The sequence below is a fragment of the Vanacampus margaritifer genome, chromosome 1 (assembly GCF_051991255.1).
Source record: "Vanacampus margaritifer isolate UIUO_Vmar chromosome 1, RoL_Vmar_1.0, whole genome shotgun sequence".
Lineage (NCBI taxonomy): Eukaryota > Metazoa > Chordata > Actinopteri > Syngnathiformes > Syngnathidae > Vanacampus > Vanacampus margaritifer.
Window position 1 is genome coordinate 1445788 of NC_135432.1, and position 16476 is coordinate 1462263.

Below are 16476 nucleotides of genomic sequence, written 5' to 3' on the forward strand. Positions count from 1 at the left end.
TCAACCGTGTTCAGAATGCAGTAATAGCAGTGTTTAGCTAACGAAGACCAAAATTCCAATAGAAATACAACAATGGCTTTGATTTCCATAAATGTGATTGTCCCACCTCTTACAAAGCATTCTGACCCAATTTGTTGAGAACTTCAGTGACATTTAAAACAAATAATACTAATAAATGCTGCCCCATCGTACTATCCTGAAATAGCCATGCAGTCCCCCAAAATAGTCCCTAATCCAAGTGCTGACTTTGGTCTTCCCTATAGGACAGACTGTGACCCTCTTCTTCCTTGACAATCACAGATTGGTCTAATCTGCTCCAAGGATCAGACACTGGGGGGGGGGGGGGGGCTATGTGTGTGTGTGTGTGTGTGGGGGGGGGGGGGGGCTCTTCTGCCCTCCTGTCCAGACGGCACTTTCGCAAATCCCACTTCATTGACAAAGGAGGTTGTTTTCTTTAAGTGTGGGGCAGCCGTGAGGCACAAGACGTCCGGAGGCGTAAAGTATCACACGCAGATCATCCGCCCTTAATGCTTGTGTCACAAATAGCACGAAGTTCATCATTTACAGGATATCAGTGTTTCCCGATTTATAATGAGGCATGGGACAACATTTAAAAATAATAATAATAATAAAATAAAACTCCATTAATATTAACAAACAAAAAACATCACAAAAAGTGAATTCACAGGTTTTTGTAATTTTGCCATTTAGTAGAAGAGAATTTAAGTGTTTTGCTTGTCTCAATATGTCGCTAGCAGATAGACAAACAAAATAAGATTTGTAGTAAATAAGATTATCATTTTTTTAGACCAATAATGGGAAATTGGATCATTTCCACGCTTCATGATCTTTAATAACACGCAGGTTGAGAATCACTGATGTACATTATGTGCACATTCCTTTGTAACGGAATTATGACGGAAGTGACACAACGGCAAGCGGTGTGGCACTCGCAGGCCTCCGTAGATTCGGTCAGAACTACGGAAATACAGCGTGGTGAGTCGCTTCTCGAGGAAGTCCGGATAAGTTAATGATTATATTGTATTATTTCACTTGCACTACTTTATGGTGTGCTCATCTAGTTCCCTTTGACTATTATGAGCCCACATTGCTTTCTCTGTTGACGTCAAAGTGGCGTTTTGTCTACTAAGTTTATTTTAAATTTTAACCTTCCACCGGTCGTTTGTTGCGCAGATTGATTCCGTATTTGTCCGAGACTGGCTGATTCACCACTGCTTCCTTGTCACACCGTGTTGCAGGTAAATGTTTTTCTTTTTGCTGTGTTTTATTGCTCATGGTGTTTGTCGTTTTTCTTGACTGTATATGTGGCACTAGCTCGCGGCTCAGCGCGGCCGCCATTCATGTTTGTATGCAGTGACGCACGTTACGATGCGTGTGATGCGTTCACGGACGCTCTGTAAACGGGTTTTCTTTTTCTGTTTTATTGTAATTAAATGTGAAAACGGTTTACTATGAACAAATGTTCAAACTGAAACACTAAACATGGCATTCTTCTTTTTTTAGAATATAAATATTTTGTCAATGTAAAGCAGAGCCACGAGGATTTTTAGTGTCATTTCGTATTTGTCCGAGACTGGATGATTCACCACTGCCTCTTTGTCACACTGTTAAATTTAAAACAAACATCCCCGATCAACCTGGGTGTGATGGTGCATTGAAGCAACAGCGGTGTGGAGCTGCAATCTGCCACGTGCATAAGTGATCCGTCACACATATATGACCTAGTGTTCCCAGACATATAAACATATAGCCCCAAAATCTTCTTCTTATCCCCTGGCCCCGACCTCCTGCTGAGCTGCTGACGATGCTGAGCAAGCAGGTGGCCCGCTGGTTCAACCCTGGACGGACCCCGAGATGCCTGACATGACAAAACGGATTATCCCACCCGGGGTCAGCGCATTGCAAACATGCTCCATATTTGCAAATACAGGCAGGGGCGAAACATGGCACAGCGACATTAATGCTGCATAATAATTGTTTGGAGTGGAGAACTCTAAAGTAAACGAAATAAGGAACTGGCCTTAGACAAGGTGGAGGGAATTCATTTACCGCTAAAAAAGATGAAGATTAAGCAAAACAAGACGGCTAGCCTGCTCGTATGCTGCAGAGCACGATTCGTTCGTTGGGTCAAAATAACATGCTTGTGCCATTAATCCGAGCCGTAGGAAAAAAATCGTATAACCGGTGTCGAATCCATGTTCCTTTTTGAGTGTGATATCGGTTCATAAAGCTATTCTTTTAATATCTCTTTTTTTCCCATAAATTAAAAAGAAAATAGAATTTTAAAGGCTGGTGTTTGTTGTTGTATCTTGCTTTTTAAATTTTTTTTTTTATTTACCATTCAATTCAATTCAGAATTTAAAAGTATTTTCTTACATTGATGGAAAAATCTGACTTTTTTCGGAATCTTTTTCATTTTTACTTACAATGATTGAATGTATGCTGTTGTCAATGTTTGTGTAACACTTAAGTGATTATAACAATAAATCATTTAACCAGTTACTGCCTCTGCAAATTTTTATTTGGAATTTAGTGTTTGTAGTGTTTTTTTTTTTTAATCATGTCCTTGATATTTAAGAAGAATTGATGTTCCATAATTAATCACTATCAGATTGAACTGAACTCTTATTAATCAAAATCAAATCTATGGAGGAAATTTGAATCAATACTTTAAATTTCTAACAAAATGTTCAGGGGCTTCCGAGGTAATCAGTACATCTTAAATAGTTAAAGGGAAACTTAAAGAAGTAAATACCATCGCTGTCTATAGTTTTCTACAGTCATTTTTTCCCTCAAAATTAGAAAATACCGTAAATCAAAAACTTTCACATGACTTTGTTTAAATGAACAAAAACAGAAGGTTTAAGAAGGTTTCCAGGGTCAGCAGCATCTCTTATAAAGTTAACTGAAAATGTAAATAAACAGTAACCTGAGATTAAAATGGTTTTAGATTGACCTTTTATCAGCCGTCAGATTTATTTATTTAAAAAAAAAAAAAAAAAAAGGCTGATACCGATATTTGTCAAAATGGCCAATATCGGCGCCTATCCCTAGTTAGGTTCCAAGCGATTTCACAATTTCTCTTCTAATGACACTTGTCACATTCAAACGACAGTGGCAAGATTGAAATAAGAATTCAAGGAGGCCGGAACACTTCCAAACAATCCACTAAATATGAAATAGTCAAATTATGAGCACTAAAAATGGATGGTGGACGTCTTCCCTCCCTCAAGTTGACGGCCGAGCTCACGTTTTCAGTCCGCTGTCTTCTGGCAAGGAGACTGCGACACGTGAGGAGGCCATGTTAGCGGGGGGGGGGCAAACAAAAGGCAGAACAAAAGCTCGTGCTTGTCGAGCCACCGGGTGTCTTAATCGTCTCCATAAAACAGGCAAAAGTAAGGAAATGCAAAAAAAAAAAAATCTATCTTCTAATTGTGTAAAGTCAAAGAAGATTGCTAACATGATGTACGACGACATAAGCTTCCATCGATGGTCTTTTGCTGATCCTTTGTCTTGTTTCTTCTGAGTTTCTTCTACATTTACTTTTTTTTTTTTTTTTTACATGTACTGTTCAGATGTATCTCTTAGTTTTACATTTTTAGAACTCTTTTTTTTTTCTTCTTTTGACTCTAGTTTTTATCATTTTTATTTTTGTAAAGTGTCTTTGAGTCTTCTGAAAAGTGCTATAAAAATCCAATTTATTATTATTATTATTATTATTATTATCATGTGGGTGATGAGTGGGTACACCCTGGACCAGTCGCCACTCAGCCACAGGAAGCATTAGAAACATTCACAATCATTCAACATGCTTTTCTTTTTTTGGGGTGACAATGTGATGATGTGGCAGTAGCATCTTGGAGCGGGGAGGGGGGGGGGGCATTAAAGGGAAATAATGGATGGCTTCTTTCTCAAGTAATGTGGTGACCCTACACAAAATTGAACGTCAACCTGATGTGTAGTTGTTGTGTACTCCTGCTCGAACGCAATTAGACAGAAAAAAAACAAAAAACAGACACTCATCTAAATACTTCCTCGACCTTGCGGAGGTTATAAAGTCTTGAGTGATCGATCACTCTTTTGACCAGCGGCGTACACTAAAGAACGATAGTAGACAAATACATGCGGAGTCGATATTTAGGTCAAGGGAGTTGTGGGCAATGCAATATGGCAGACCCCGCCCCCTCCCAGCATCACCACCACTCTTACTTCAATCTGGGAAAGCACAGGATGTTCGAGCACAATCCGTACATTCCGCCAACACGCACGCACGCACGCACGCACGCACACTCATCCGACTTGTCAGAACAGGTGCAGGCTTGGATTAAATGTGAGCCATGAAACAATACAGACGATTGTACTTTCATAATCACATACAGCATTATTATCTACTTTTTACCTCATATTACAAGTTCTTCGGGTTATGAGAAATCATTGCTCGGTTGATTTTTATGCTTTGTGTAACATGCTAAAATTTGAGTTTGACCTCATTTGTCGATATGCTGCCGTCAATAAAAGAAAAATGAAGAAGAGAGCAATCGTCTCCGATGCGCTTTCAGTCATTTCGTGAACGGGACAAAATGAGAACACTCGCAAGGAGCATGGCCAAGGCGCAAAAACGGAACTAACCGCTCCGTAAACAGCCAACCAGACTAACGCGAGGTTCCTGAAGTCAGTCACAAGGCCACACCCCTTAAAGACAACCATTAACACATGAATGTAGTACAGTGTGTTTGATTTTCTGCTTAATTACACTTCATTAAACCCGTTCGTTTCATTGCATTCTCTATTATTATGTTTTTGAATTACAATACAGCACTAGTGAACCTTTTTGTAGTTATATAGCGTTTAAATTAGTTCAATATGGCAACAAAAAAAAGTCACTTGTAAACTTGTAAGTCAAGGTACCTGAAATTACTTAATATAATAATTAAGGTGTTTTTTTTAAAATCTTAATTAATAGCAATACTTCAGTAGTTAACTCATGATTAATCACAAATTTGATATATGTTCTAAAAAAATGGACAATAAAATATATTCTTTTCAGTTTTCATACTCTTGTTAACATAAAAGTGGGGAAAAAAATGTTAAACTAATAGGAATATGTCTGCATCTTTTAGCCATTGATACAGTAATTTCGTAATATTTCATAAATTTGAGTTAAAATTAAAAAGACGTACTGTACTGTAAAAACATGCGTGATATTGACTTGAGTTGAGGTTGTTTCTTTGCCACTAGATGGCATCATTGCATTTGTAAGACGTTGGAGACAGCTCAGTGCAATTTTCTTTTCATATTAAGAGCTATCGAATCTTATGAAATTCTGCACATTTTTCAAATTGTAAACTACAACTTGGCCCCGGTCTCCACAAATATATGCATTATTATGACATTTATTATTACAAAATGTTGAGTTTGACATGTCCGCTGCGTTGCAACTGGAATCCTCCCAGTACAGGCTTTCCAAATAAGAAGCGCTCATTAAACGTGTTTAAAAATAATAATAATAATTAAGGAACTTTAAATTCACTCAAAATGAACGCAATCATTTTGACACCCCTAATAACTCTTTGACTGCCAGACGTTTTCAAAAACGGGACGTCGCCAGTGCCAGCCGATTTAAGCATTTTGAGTGATCTTTCAAGGTCCACAGAAAATGTTGTGTTTGGACTATGGAAACACACATACTACCAAATGAAAAAAAAGTTTGTTTCTACCTTATTCCGTTCTTCAGTAATCAACAATAGAAAATGGTTACTTTAACCGAAATTCTCTGTTTTGAAACAAAAAATGGAGAAAAACAGCTTTTTGTGAAACGATGTTATTTCATGCACTCTAGTGAATTGTACACTTCTTTTTGTCCATGAATGATGCCACAAACACCTAAATAGTGCTTTACTTCTGTAAAACGCTTTCACCAACAATGAAAAAGTGTTTTTTGATTGCAAAATGCGTTTATTTCCATTCAACAGTGTAACAATTTGACAAAACAATTTCGCAAACTATTTACAAATGTGTGCAACTGTGGTACTACTTACAATTATGTGGATGTTTCAAATACAGTTTTTCCTTTTGTAACGCTCTCCTGCGTGCAAGGAGACGCCAGGACTCGCACAACAGTTTACTTTCACTTTCGCATTGGTCCGTTTTGCGTGCAAACGTTACACTTTCTTGACGGCCTTTTTTTCCGGGGAATAAAAAGCAAGTAGCAGACTGTACACACTTCCTCCGATGAATATGCATTGGACTCGGGGCACTCTCCGTCGTCCGATCGAACGTCCGCCTGCGCGTGCTCGGTTGCGCTCCGCGTTACGACACCGTCATAGCCGCCGCGTCAGCGGTTCCAATTTCGCCGTCAAGCTCGGATTCACCTTCATCATCATCGATGATGATCATCGTCGTCGTCAATGTACTCTTTTAGCGTTGGTCGATGCCTTTCGTCTTGTAAGTGTAGAGCTGCTTGCAAACGCTCGCCATTGCCCGTTCCCTCCTCCATCGAGCTCCATCTAACGTCTTCTACTGCCGCGTCAATGCTTTCCAACCACGGAGTCACCATCATCTTCATCATCGATGAAGATCATCGTCGTCAACAATGTGCTCTTTTAGCGATGCTTTTGGTCTTTGAAAAAAACGGGTCTGGCGTTAGCTCCTCGCGACCGGCCGCCATTTTTCCTTTGTTTTCCATTCTGATCTCCTGCTCGACGCTCTAGCTCCGCCTCTACTGACGCCCACCCGATCTTGTCAAAAGAGTAATCGCTGCCCTCTAGGGGCCAAAAATAGTCATTAGGCTCACGAGACCTGCTTAAAACTTTCAGGACAGCTCCGCAAGCCTTCCCAGCACCCGTTTCAAAAAATAAAAATAAAAAAATGGGAGGACGTCTTTTAACGTCTTTGGCACTCCTCCATAGGTTTTTGCAGAACATCATTTAACGTCTTTGGCAGTAAAAGAGATAATAATACTTCTCGATGCATTGATTTTCTCTTGGTACTGGCCAATGGTCGGGAACGGAATCCTTGACATCTGCACAGTAAAAAGACCTCTACATGCACAACAACACCACCACTGAATAAAACCACAAAATGGAGAAATGCAAAATGGTTTGACGTAAAGACACAATTCAGGACTTGAGTCTGCAGCTGCAGGTTCCATTTGTACGTCTCCGAGCAGATAGTTGCTCCGTAAAGACCGATAGACGCCTGAAATGCATTTAGAATTGACCGTTTTTCTGTTCCGTCTGTCATGTAAGGACGTCAGGCAGGAACAAGCTGCTTTTTGCAATCCTGGAAACCACACCCCTCCCACTGGCTGGCCTACTTTTTGACACCATATGATCTTCTTCTTCTTCTTATCTTGTATTTTGCCCGACGTGGCTTGGTTTATTTGCGGCGTTCTCACGTCACGCAGCCGTACAGAACATGATGGAGTGAAAGTGATCGTCATTCAGCATTCATATAGAAAGAATAGACTATACCAATGTCCCCCCCAACATGAACTCACTTCCTGTTTTTTTTTTAAATAATTAAATAATGACAAATGTAGTGCAACACATCCAAACATTTATATTTGACCAAGAGACCGCATTGGATTATTATTTTTTTCATGGCGATAACTGAAAGATGAAGGAGGTTAACGCTGCAGCCTGCAAAGATAGTCAAAACAAAATGTCTTGCGTTTCCAAATGAAATGTTGCGCATTGTTGTGGAATCGGTTTGTCTGCGTTATCAACTGGGACAGAAGATTCATCTTTCCTTTCATACCATTCAAGTTTTTCATTTAACTTATTCAACTATGTCGATAAACACCTTCGTATCAAGATGCCACTTTTATTACATTTTAGATACTTTTTTTTAATTGTCATTGCAAAAAATATACAACGAAAGTGCACGTGCCCCCTCAAGCCTAAAAACTACAAACGACTATCGTGCATCTTGAAATCCATAGCAGACACAAACACATCATCATAGCAATGCAGTAAAAAAAAAAAAATCTTTTCATATCAATACCTAAAAGCACTTCAATATAATGCTGTATAAAAGTGCACTAAAAAATAATTCAACATATGACTATGGTGTATGTTGGTGCTTAAGGGAGGGGAAAAAAAATATTTGTGAATCTGGTGTTGTGGGATCTGATTGATCGGTATTGTGAGAAATAAGAAATATTAAGTATAATAGTGTTATGTTATTCTTTTGTTTATATTAATAGTATATCTATAGCACTGTTTCTCTTTCGTTTGGAATTAACTCAAGCTCATTTTTTTTAATGATGCATATTGGCTGTCAAGTTTTTGGCTTAAGCCAGGATCCATTTCTGGCTTTTTTTTTTTTTTCAGGTGAGAGCTTGACACGCTGCAACGGAGCCTAACAAGGAGCAGCGGGAACAATTCAATTCACCGGTAAAGGTTTGGTTGATTTGAGCTGCACCCATTTGGAAAATCCAGCTGAAATTGGAATTTGGTCAACATTTTCAAAAGGAACTGCAGTCATGCATGACGTCCAGAAGGATGCCTGCGAGATCTCACTGTAAAGATGTACTTTCTGTTCATTCATCAAATTCAAATAACAATCTGTCCCCTATTTACATGCGGCCATTTTCTATAACCCTTTTCCTCATTGCCGTTAGCCTAGCAGACTTTTTTTCGGGTGACATTTGTGGACCAACCTGAAATGTGCAAAACATTCGAGTTTAGAAAAGGTCAAAAAGTCAGGCGATTAAAATGAAATAATTTTATTTTTATTAATTTAAAAATAATAATAATAATTAATTGCATGACTTCAATAGTTATTTCTGTTCAAAATGTACAATAAAAAATAAATACATGATTGTCCTGACTAAAACTAGCCTAAAACGTTGACAGTTTTTGTTGACTAAAACTAGACGGGAAAAAAATGTTTTCTTGGACTAAATTAAAGACTAAAATGCTAAATTTATAGTCGACTAAAGGTTGACTAAATAAAAGCGGGATGAGGTTGACTCACTATGATAACTATCAAGCGTGATTGAAACTGGACAAAAACTAAGACTAAATTTAAAAATGGCAGACAAAATGAACACTACTGCGAGAATGTAGTTGATGTTTATTTTCAAATCTACACATGCAGGAATAATAAAAAAAAGAGGATAGTACCTCAGCGTGGGAATCCTTGACTTATCTTCACATTTTTAAATAATAAAACAAAGAACCACTTGTGACACTTATATTTGACCACTTGTGCGTCTTTAGTGTGGAATTGGACTTGTTGTGCAAAGGCAGGCAGGCTCGACCGTTATTTTCTTTTATACCGCAAGACCACTGGAGAAAGAAACCATTCTGAAAAATGAAACTCTTATGATCAGTGCAGCACATAAATGCTACCTACTTGTATTAATGATGGCTATTTTGCGTTTGAGATGTGGTTGGCGTGGCGCAGTCTCGCCCTTGTTGGCCTGCAGCGGGATTGTCACGTTGCCCTTCGTCAGGCGAGCCGCTGAGGCGGAAGCGGGAACAGCGTGTACCAAAACATATCGACAGTTGAAGCTTTTGTTACGACCGTCGTGGTCGGGATGATGTGATGCATCGCTAACATGGCGTGGAGGGGGGGGCGGGGCTAGGGAGCTATTACAATACACTGCAATAATGTCTACATAAATGTATATTCAGTATCTGTTTGAACAAGGAATATTGTCCAGTCATGTCTGTGTGGCTGTTCTACACATTTATTTGCCACTGCTGCCCTCTGCTGGCTCACTGCGGCAACAACTCCTGAGCTATTGATGAGTCCAAATCCCGACAGGAAGCACGAACTGTATTGATTTAGCACTGACCAGAGTCTTTTGATAATCCCAGCTGCCGTTGGAGTTCAGCTTTCCGTCTCTCCGTGTGGTGGATGTCTTTGGAAATGTCCCTGTATAGGTCAGGGACAGATATCGCTCCATGAGGACATCCATGAAAACTTGTCACCACATTGGTAAAGACAATATAGGCCCAATAAAACACTCATAAACTCCCCCAAGTAGCAACATGATTGAGGAGCAAATAACCACAGACTAGTAATGAAAATAATGTCTTGGTGTTGAGTGGTAGAAGGTAAGAAACTTTCTACATAGCATCCTGGTGTAAGTCATGAACATTTAATTCCACTCGACAAGACCGACATACCCCGTGAATGAAAAAGCAGAGACGGGAGGGGTCGAGTTGGATGAAACCATTTTCACTTTACTTTTAAATGCTATGGTTTTTATATATATATATATATATATATATATATATATATATATATATATATTATAACTATAAGTTTCCAGCTTGTTAAAAAGAACACACAGTAAAATCTCTCTCTCTATACACATATATATATATATATATATATATATATATATATATATATATAGATATAAATAGTCCAAAATTTTGGGGTTGCTATTGTTCCCTTTCAAAAACGGGCTAAATACGCATCTGCCCAAGGTTACCAGTTCGTCTTAAAAATGTAAATGGAAACCTAAACAAGTAAATACCATAGTTGTCTATACTTTTCTATAGTAAATATTTTCCCCCAAAATGTAAAATCTTTCACATTTCTTAAATAAAATTAAATAAATAGTTCCCTGAGATTAAAATGGTTTTAAATGGACTTTTTATCGGCCGTCAGCTAATTTTTTGTCTGATGACGGGTCTATCCCTACTTTTCTGCCACCCTTGTTGAGTCCTGGTGTCTATTGTTGTGTTTATAAAAATGCTGCAATGCTATATTCATCTTTACCTGTATGCAACCTGGGCCTTGTTGATCTGACAGGAAAGGTGCTTGCTGACAGCTTCAAAGCGCTGCCTTTGCCCCTAAAACAGTGCAAATACAACATGAAATACATTGGATTGCCTTGAAAGTTTCTTTTCGCCATACCGCAATGTCTTGCTTGATGAGGGCTTGCGTCTCCAACTCCTTCTGAAGATTTTCCTTCCTCTTTGCGATATTTGCCATCATCTCTCCAATCTCGCCTCTCAGAGCATCAATCTCTCTCTGTTGAGACAAAATCCAGGCTTTAGTGTGGAAGTAAACAAAAACAACAACTATTTTCTCATTTACTTTTGCCGACTGGACTTCGATTCCATGTGGATTTTTTAGATCCTCCTTCAGCTCCTCCTTGGCCTTCCTTACTTTCTGGACGAGTGTCCTCTTCTCCTCTGTGCAAGCATCAGTCCGGCCCACTGAGCGCAACACCGCCTGCATGTGCTCCTCCATCTTTCTTCGATAGATTTGAAATTGAGCCCGTGCCATGCTGGCCTTCTCCTCCTCCTCACTTATTTGCTCCAGGAGTTTGGTGTGCTCCGCTGTGATGGAGGCACACTGGTCACGTCCAGCCTGCACTCGCTGCTCTAAACGTACCACGTCATCCTCCATGAAAAGGAGGTCTCTTGTCGTTTGTCTCAGCTTCTTCTCAGCCTCATCGCTGTTCTTCTGCACATCTGATAGAGTCGCCTGGTAAAGGTGTTCACCATTTGAGCACGCGCAAGATCTATTTTTTTTCATTGCAACTAAAATGAATTATTGACTAGGATTAGGTGAATAAAAATATTGAGAAAAAGTATATACTTATAAAATGTTGTGTAAAAAAAAATGAAAGGTGAACCTGTAGAGAGCTGAGAGTCTCCTCTTCTTTCTGTAGAGTTTCAGTCTCACTGTTGTCATGTTGGCTAATATTTTCCAGGGCTTGGTCTACTGATAATTGTCTCTGAGCTCCTGAATGTCAAATATTAACAACAACGTATCATTTCCGCCTCCAATTAAAACATATAGGTGTGCTGTGGGTAAATGACACTGTCCAATGTAAAATTGCCTTACAATTAGAGGGCAAACAAATGAATGCTAGCACTAGATACTAGCGATGTATTAGCATTGAAAACTTTTTTGTTTTTGTTTTTTTAGATAAAGGAATATAATGATTAAATTTGTAAAATGCGTGTGCTAAACTTGTCATTGCTCACCTACCTGTACAAGCGGGGGAAGCTGACATTTTAAAATCAGCTAGGTGAACCCTTTTTTTACTTTAAATGCAGAAACTAACTAGAATTGCGGAGAGGGAAACTATGTCCGCAATAGAACTACAACTCCCAGAGTGCTATGCAGCCGCGCGTCATATCCCAAACTTCTTCCGTGTTTCTGCCCCATGTCGCGATTGTCATTCAATTCTAGTTAAGCAGACCAAGTCGCTGTTTTGATTGTTCTCATTGATTTCGGATGCCCAAAAAGTGCATTGTCAAATGTTTTCTCGTAGTCTTTGTTCCTTGCGCACTGTCTTTTCCTGCAACAACCTAAAACGAGGACGTTGGAGGACGATCTCAGGACACACTGGTGCAATGTTGGCGACAAGGCGTCTCTTTCACAGCGATGTAGGAACCTTGTACGAAAACGATTCTGTTCAGACGTATCTTCGGCGGCTCATGGCCACTCACCAAGTTCTTAGCAATAAGTTGCACAGCGCAAACCTTAGTGAAGCTGAAAGGAAAGTGATGGTGAAGAAATACACTAAGCTGCTGCCTTTGGCAAATGTCTTTCAAAGTGTTGAACAGGCGCTGAAAGATCTTGACGAAGTTCACTCCATTTCGCATTGTGAGTAGATGTTTACCGTTTTGGGGAATAATGCATTGATCTATACTCTTACTATCACCCGCACTTTAGTCTAATCTGTGGAGAATCTCAAAGTTGTCGTTTATACTATTGATATATTTCATATATATTATGATGACATTATTTTGCCGTGATTGTAGCCAAAGATGGTTCCAAAGATGAAGGTGATGAGTTTGCTCAGCTGTTGAAAGAAGAGGAAGCTCTTATCACAGAAAGGATTTCAGCCTTAAAGAAAGAGGTAAGCATACAAGACCACAAGCATGATCAAATGTAGACTATTCTGTAGTTGGGAGCGGTTGTGTATATTCTCTGTCTGTCTTGTTCTCTCGAGTTAATCAAAGCGCTCTTGCCGATGGACCCTCTGGATTCTAGTAACATTCTGCTGGAGGTTGTTTCAGGACGAACAACAGGAGGTTTGTGGGTTTTAGTCCCATTATGGTTCATCTATATCTGCATTAAACACTCACACACACGTGACAGAAAAAGTTATTGGTTATTGGCTTTTGGGTAGAATTGTTGGATGAGCCTAAAATGCACGGATCTTTACAGGCCGTCACTAAACATTTTAATGCTCATGTCCAACTGTTTGATGTTTCAACACTTTTTGCACCATTTTTTATTTTTTTTTTATAAGCAGCAAACTTCACAACGGGTGTTTGAGTTGTGAACATTTCAAGGTTCAGCTCTAGTAGTGAAGCAATGAAAAGTTAAACATGTGCATTCAAAAGTGTAGAGAAATTAGGTTCACCTGTAAAGATTATAAGGCAAGATTGATCCTGAAATTTCACCCAAAACCCAAATATTCAGATTATTTTTTTTGAGTGGAATCAGAAATGTATTTGAATTGTGTATTTTTATTTTTTTTTTTAACATTTTTAGGTGATATATGTCAGCAATTCACCAGAGATATGTTTGACATGTACCAGGGTTTTGCCGCTTACAAGAACTGGGATTTTGAGACGCTGAATTACACTCCTGCAGAATATGGTATGTGTACTGTATATATTGTGTAGGGCTGGGTTTAAAAAATTGAATAATCCATATCTAATCGATTTTCCTTTTCAAGCCAAATATTGACTCATAAAACCATGAATCGGTTATTTAAATATCTAATTTTCCCCCCATAAATTCTAAAGAAAATAGAATTTTAAAGGCTGATTTTTTTTTTTTGCATCTTACTGTTTTCTTTCAATTTACTTTTCACATGAAATTAAAAGTATTTTCTTAAATTTATGAAAGCCCTGACTTATTGCACTTCAAAAAATTTCTGAATATTTTAAGTTTATATTTACGATTATTAAATTAGAATTATGAATATATTTTAATCTCATCCTTGCCTATATCAATTTAACTGATGATAACACCTGTTAATTTCATTAACTCATTTACTTGAAGCCATTTTGACTGAAGCAACCCCCTTCGCTCCCTGCTGTTTTACTGGATTTTGACAGATTTTGGAAGGCCCAAAGAATATCATGTTCTATTACTATCAAAACATGGAACCGACCAAAAGAAAGATTAGAGTCTCTTCTTTCATCAGGAAAAAAGTATATTTGTATCTCTTTCCGTTTTGAAAGTAATTAGCCTTAGAATATAGCTAAGTTTCATCGTTATTCACAAATCAGTTGGGAAAAGCCTTTTTGCAACATGGCCCTGGCTGATCTTTTATACTCTGCTGCCATCTGCTGGCAGTTTATGTAACTAGTACCATTGCTTTGAGCGTTCTCTTCAGTTCAGAGGCTGCTTCAAAGCCTTCTGTATGCTCTAGCATTAAAAAAAAAACAAAAAAAACGTATAAATACGTTTTAGGGAGCATGGTAATATTTAAAATGGAACATTTTTATACGTTTTTGGGAGCAAATGAGTTAAGAAACTAAATCATTTGACCAGTTACTGCCTCCACAAAATGTACTTAGGAATTGATTATTTGTGGAGTTTTTATTACGTCCTTGACATTTAAGAAGAATTGATGTTCCCAAATTAATCAATATTGGATTGAACCGAAGTGAATCGAATCGAACTGAACTCTTGTGAGTGGAAATCGAATGGATTGAGGACATTTGAATGGATGCCCACCAAGATGCGCCGGAGACTTGAACTTTTCACGGCGTCCTCCTCAGGTGGTTTGCATCATGCGTCCGTGCGGATAGCCGGAGAGAACGTGTACAGACATCTGAAGCACGAGGGGGGGACACACCGGGTGCAGAGGATTCCGGAGGTGGGCCTTTCCTCCAGGATGCAACGCATCCACACGGGAACCATGACCGTGATCATCCTGCCTCAGCCCGCTGACGTAACTTCTCAATAGCTCTCACTTTCAAGAGCTCCGTTAATAGCCATCCAGTTGAAAGCTAATGTGTGCTGTAGGTGGATATCAGCATCGACCTGAAAGATCTGCGTGTTGACACGTTCAGATCTCGAGGTGCTGGGGGTCAAAGTGTCAACACAACTGATAGCGCCGTGCGAATTGTTCACCTTCCCTCAGGTATGACATCCCAACAGCTGTCAAGTTTCTCCACACGTTCACGTTCTCCTCTTGTCGTTGCAATATTCCCCCCTCAGGTATGGCGGCGGAATGTCAACAGAGCCGCTCTCAACTGCAGAACAGAGAAACGGCCATGCGCATGCTGAAGGCCCGCCTCTACCAGAGCATGATGGGTAAAGAGACTGAGAAAAAGACTTTGGCACGTAAGCAGCAGGTAAGCGGCCTCCTGGCAAAGAAAAGTCCATTTGTAAGGGCAGAACTGCGACACGCCCCTTCCAACTTTCTACTACCACATTTCATATGGTTCAAGGGCCTTTCAGTGATCCCTAGTGCCATCTAGTGGTGAACTAATAATTAATTCCTTTTAAAAACCACACAACCAAAAATGGATCAACCTTAGTTCAAAGGTCGATTGTAACTTTGGATTAACAGCCAGCCACGTCTCTTCACACCAGGTGGGAACACGCTCGCAGTCGGAGAGGATTCGCACCTACAACTTCAGCCAGGATCGCGTCACGGACCACCGGATTGGCTACATTTGCAGAGATATTAAGGTTTGCTCCTGAAACGGTAAAAAAGTGACCCAAACTAGGACGCGGCTCACATTTATCGCATGTTCTCGCAATCCACGTCAGGACTTCATGCAAGGAGGGGAGGCGCTGGACGACCTCGTCAGCGTCGTACTTGAACATGCGGAAAGGGAGGAGCTTCTGGACCTGGTGGAGAACAGCGGAAACTGTGGTAACGCTTTTGCAGACTGACTCGCTGTCAAGTTTGACCTTTGATAGTTTAGGGATGGGCGATACGGACAAAAATTCACCCCCCCCCCCTTCAGGAAGATTACCATTTTAATTGATAAACCCAACAAACATTTATTCAAAAATGATTCCTGTGCAAAATGTTTAGACAACAATAAATGTATACTGATTCTAAATCAGTTTGAACATAAACTTAACATTCATAGTTGGTGTTTAAATGCCACAATGAAGTAATTCTTGTAAACGTGTGTTGTAAAGCCCCCATCCAGCATTCTGCCACTTTTACAACTCACAATAACATCTGGATCATGAAACAGAACATCAAAACAACAGCTGTTAAGAATCCGGAAGACAAAACTCAATTTCATGATTTAGCAAATTTTTGGAAACGATTGGATTTTTCAAATGATTAATTGAATTGATTGATTGATTTGTTGCCCAGCCCTATGATAGTTTTTAAATAATATTGTAATGGACGTGAGGTGTTGTAACACTGCAAATATTTATTGTTACATCAGTTTCGGGTTTTGCTTGTGTAAATATATTTTTCTGTTATTTATTGTACATTCACGATGCCTGTGATTAAAAATTTTTTCCTTAGATCTTGAG

At 39.2% G+C, this 16476-nt stretch overlaps 2 protein-coding genes across 5 annotated transcripts; one reads left to right on the forward strand and one right to left on the reverse strand.

The window, feature by feature from the left end:
• Positions 1-994: 994 nt before the first annotated feature.
• On the forward strand, positions 995-16467 carry mtrf1 (mitochondrial translational release factor 1). Of its 3 annotated transcripts, XM_077569012.1 has the most exons (10): positions 995-1259; positions 8355-8417; positions 12765-12862; positions 12956-13037; positions 13504-13611; positions 14745-14917; positions 14992-15109; positions 15187-15323; positions 15565-15663; positions 15745-16467. In XM_077569012.1, the coding sequence occupies exons 4-10, from the start codon at positions 12977-12979 to the stop codon at positions 15868-15870; spliced, it is 822 nt and encodes a 273-aa protein (XP_077425138.1). In that variant the 5' UTR covers positions 995-1259; positions 8355-8417; positions 12765-12862; positions 12956-12976; the 3' UTR covers positions 15871-16467. The 3 variants fall into 3 exon arrangements, with proteins under 3 accessions (XP_077425138.1, XP_077425124.1, XP_077425133.1); XM_077568998.1 differs by lacking the exons at positions 995-1259; positions 8355-8417 and adding an exon at positions 12226-12606; XM_077569007.1 differs by lacking the exons at positions 995-1259; positions 8355-8417 and adding an exon at positions 12226-12606 and having other exon boundaries at positions 14745-14842.
• ccdc122 (coiled-coil domain containing 122) lies at positions 9088-12137 on the reverse strand. Of its 2 annotated transcripts, XM_077569036.1 has the most exons (8): positions 11986-12137; positions 11627-11736; positions 11083-11475; positions 10900-11016; positions 10762-10835; positions 9827-9906; positions 9382-9489; positions 9088-9314 (listed from the first exon to the last, which is right to left on the reverse strand). In XM_077569036.1, the coding sequence occupies exons 1-8, from the start codon at positions 12008-12010 to the stop codon at positions 9289-9291; spliced, it is 933 nt and encodes a 310-aa protein (XP_077425162.1). In that variant the 5' UTR covers positions 12011-12137; the 3' UTR covers positions 9088-9288. The 2 variants fall into 2 exon arrangements, with proteins under 2 accessions (XP_077425162.1, XP_077425152.1); XM_077569026.1 differs by having other exon boundaries at positions 10900-11475.
• Positions 16468-16476: the final 9 nt, after the last annotated feature.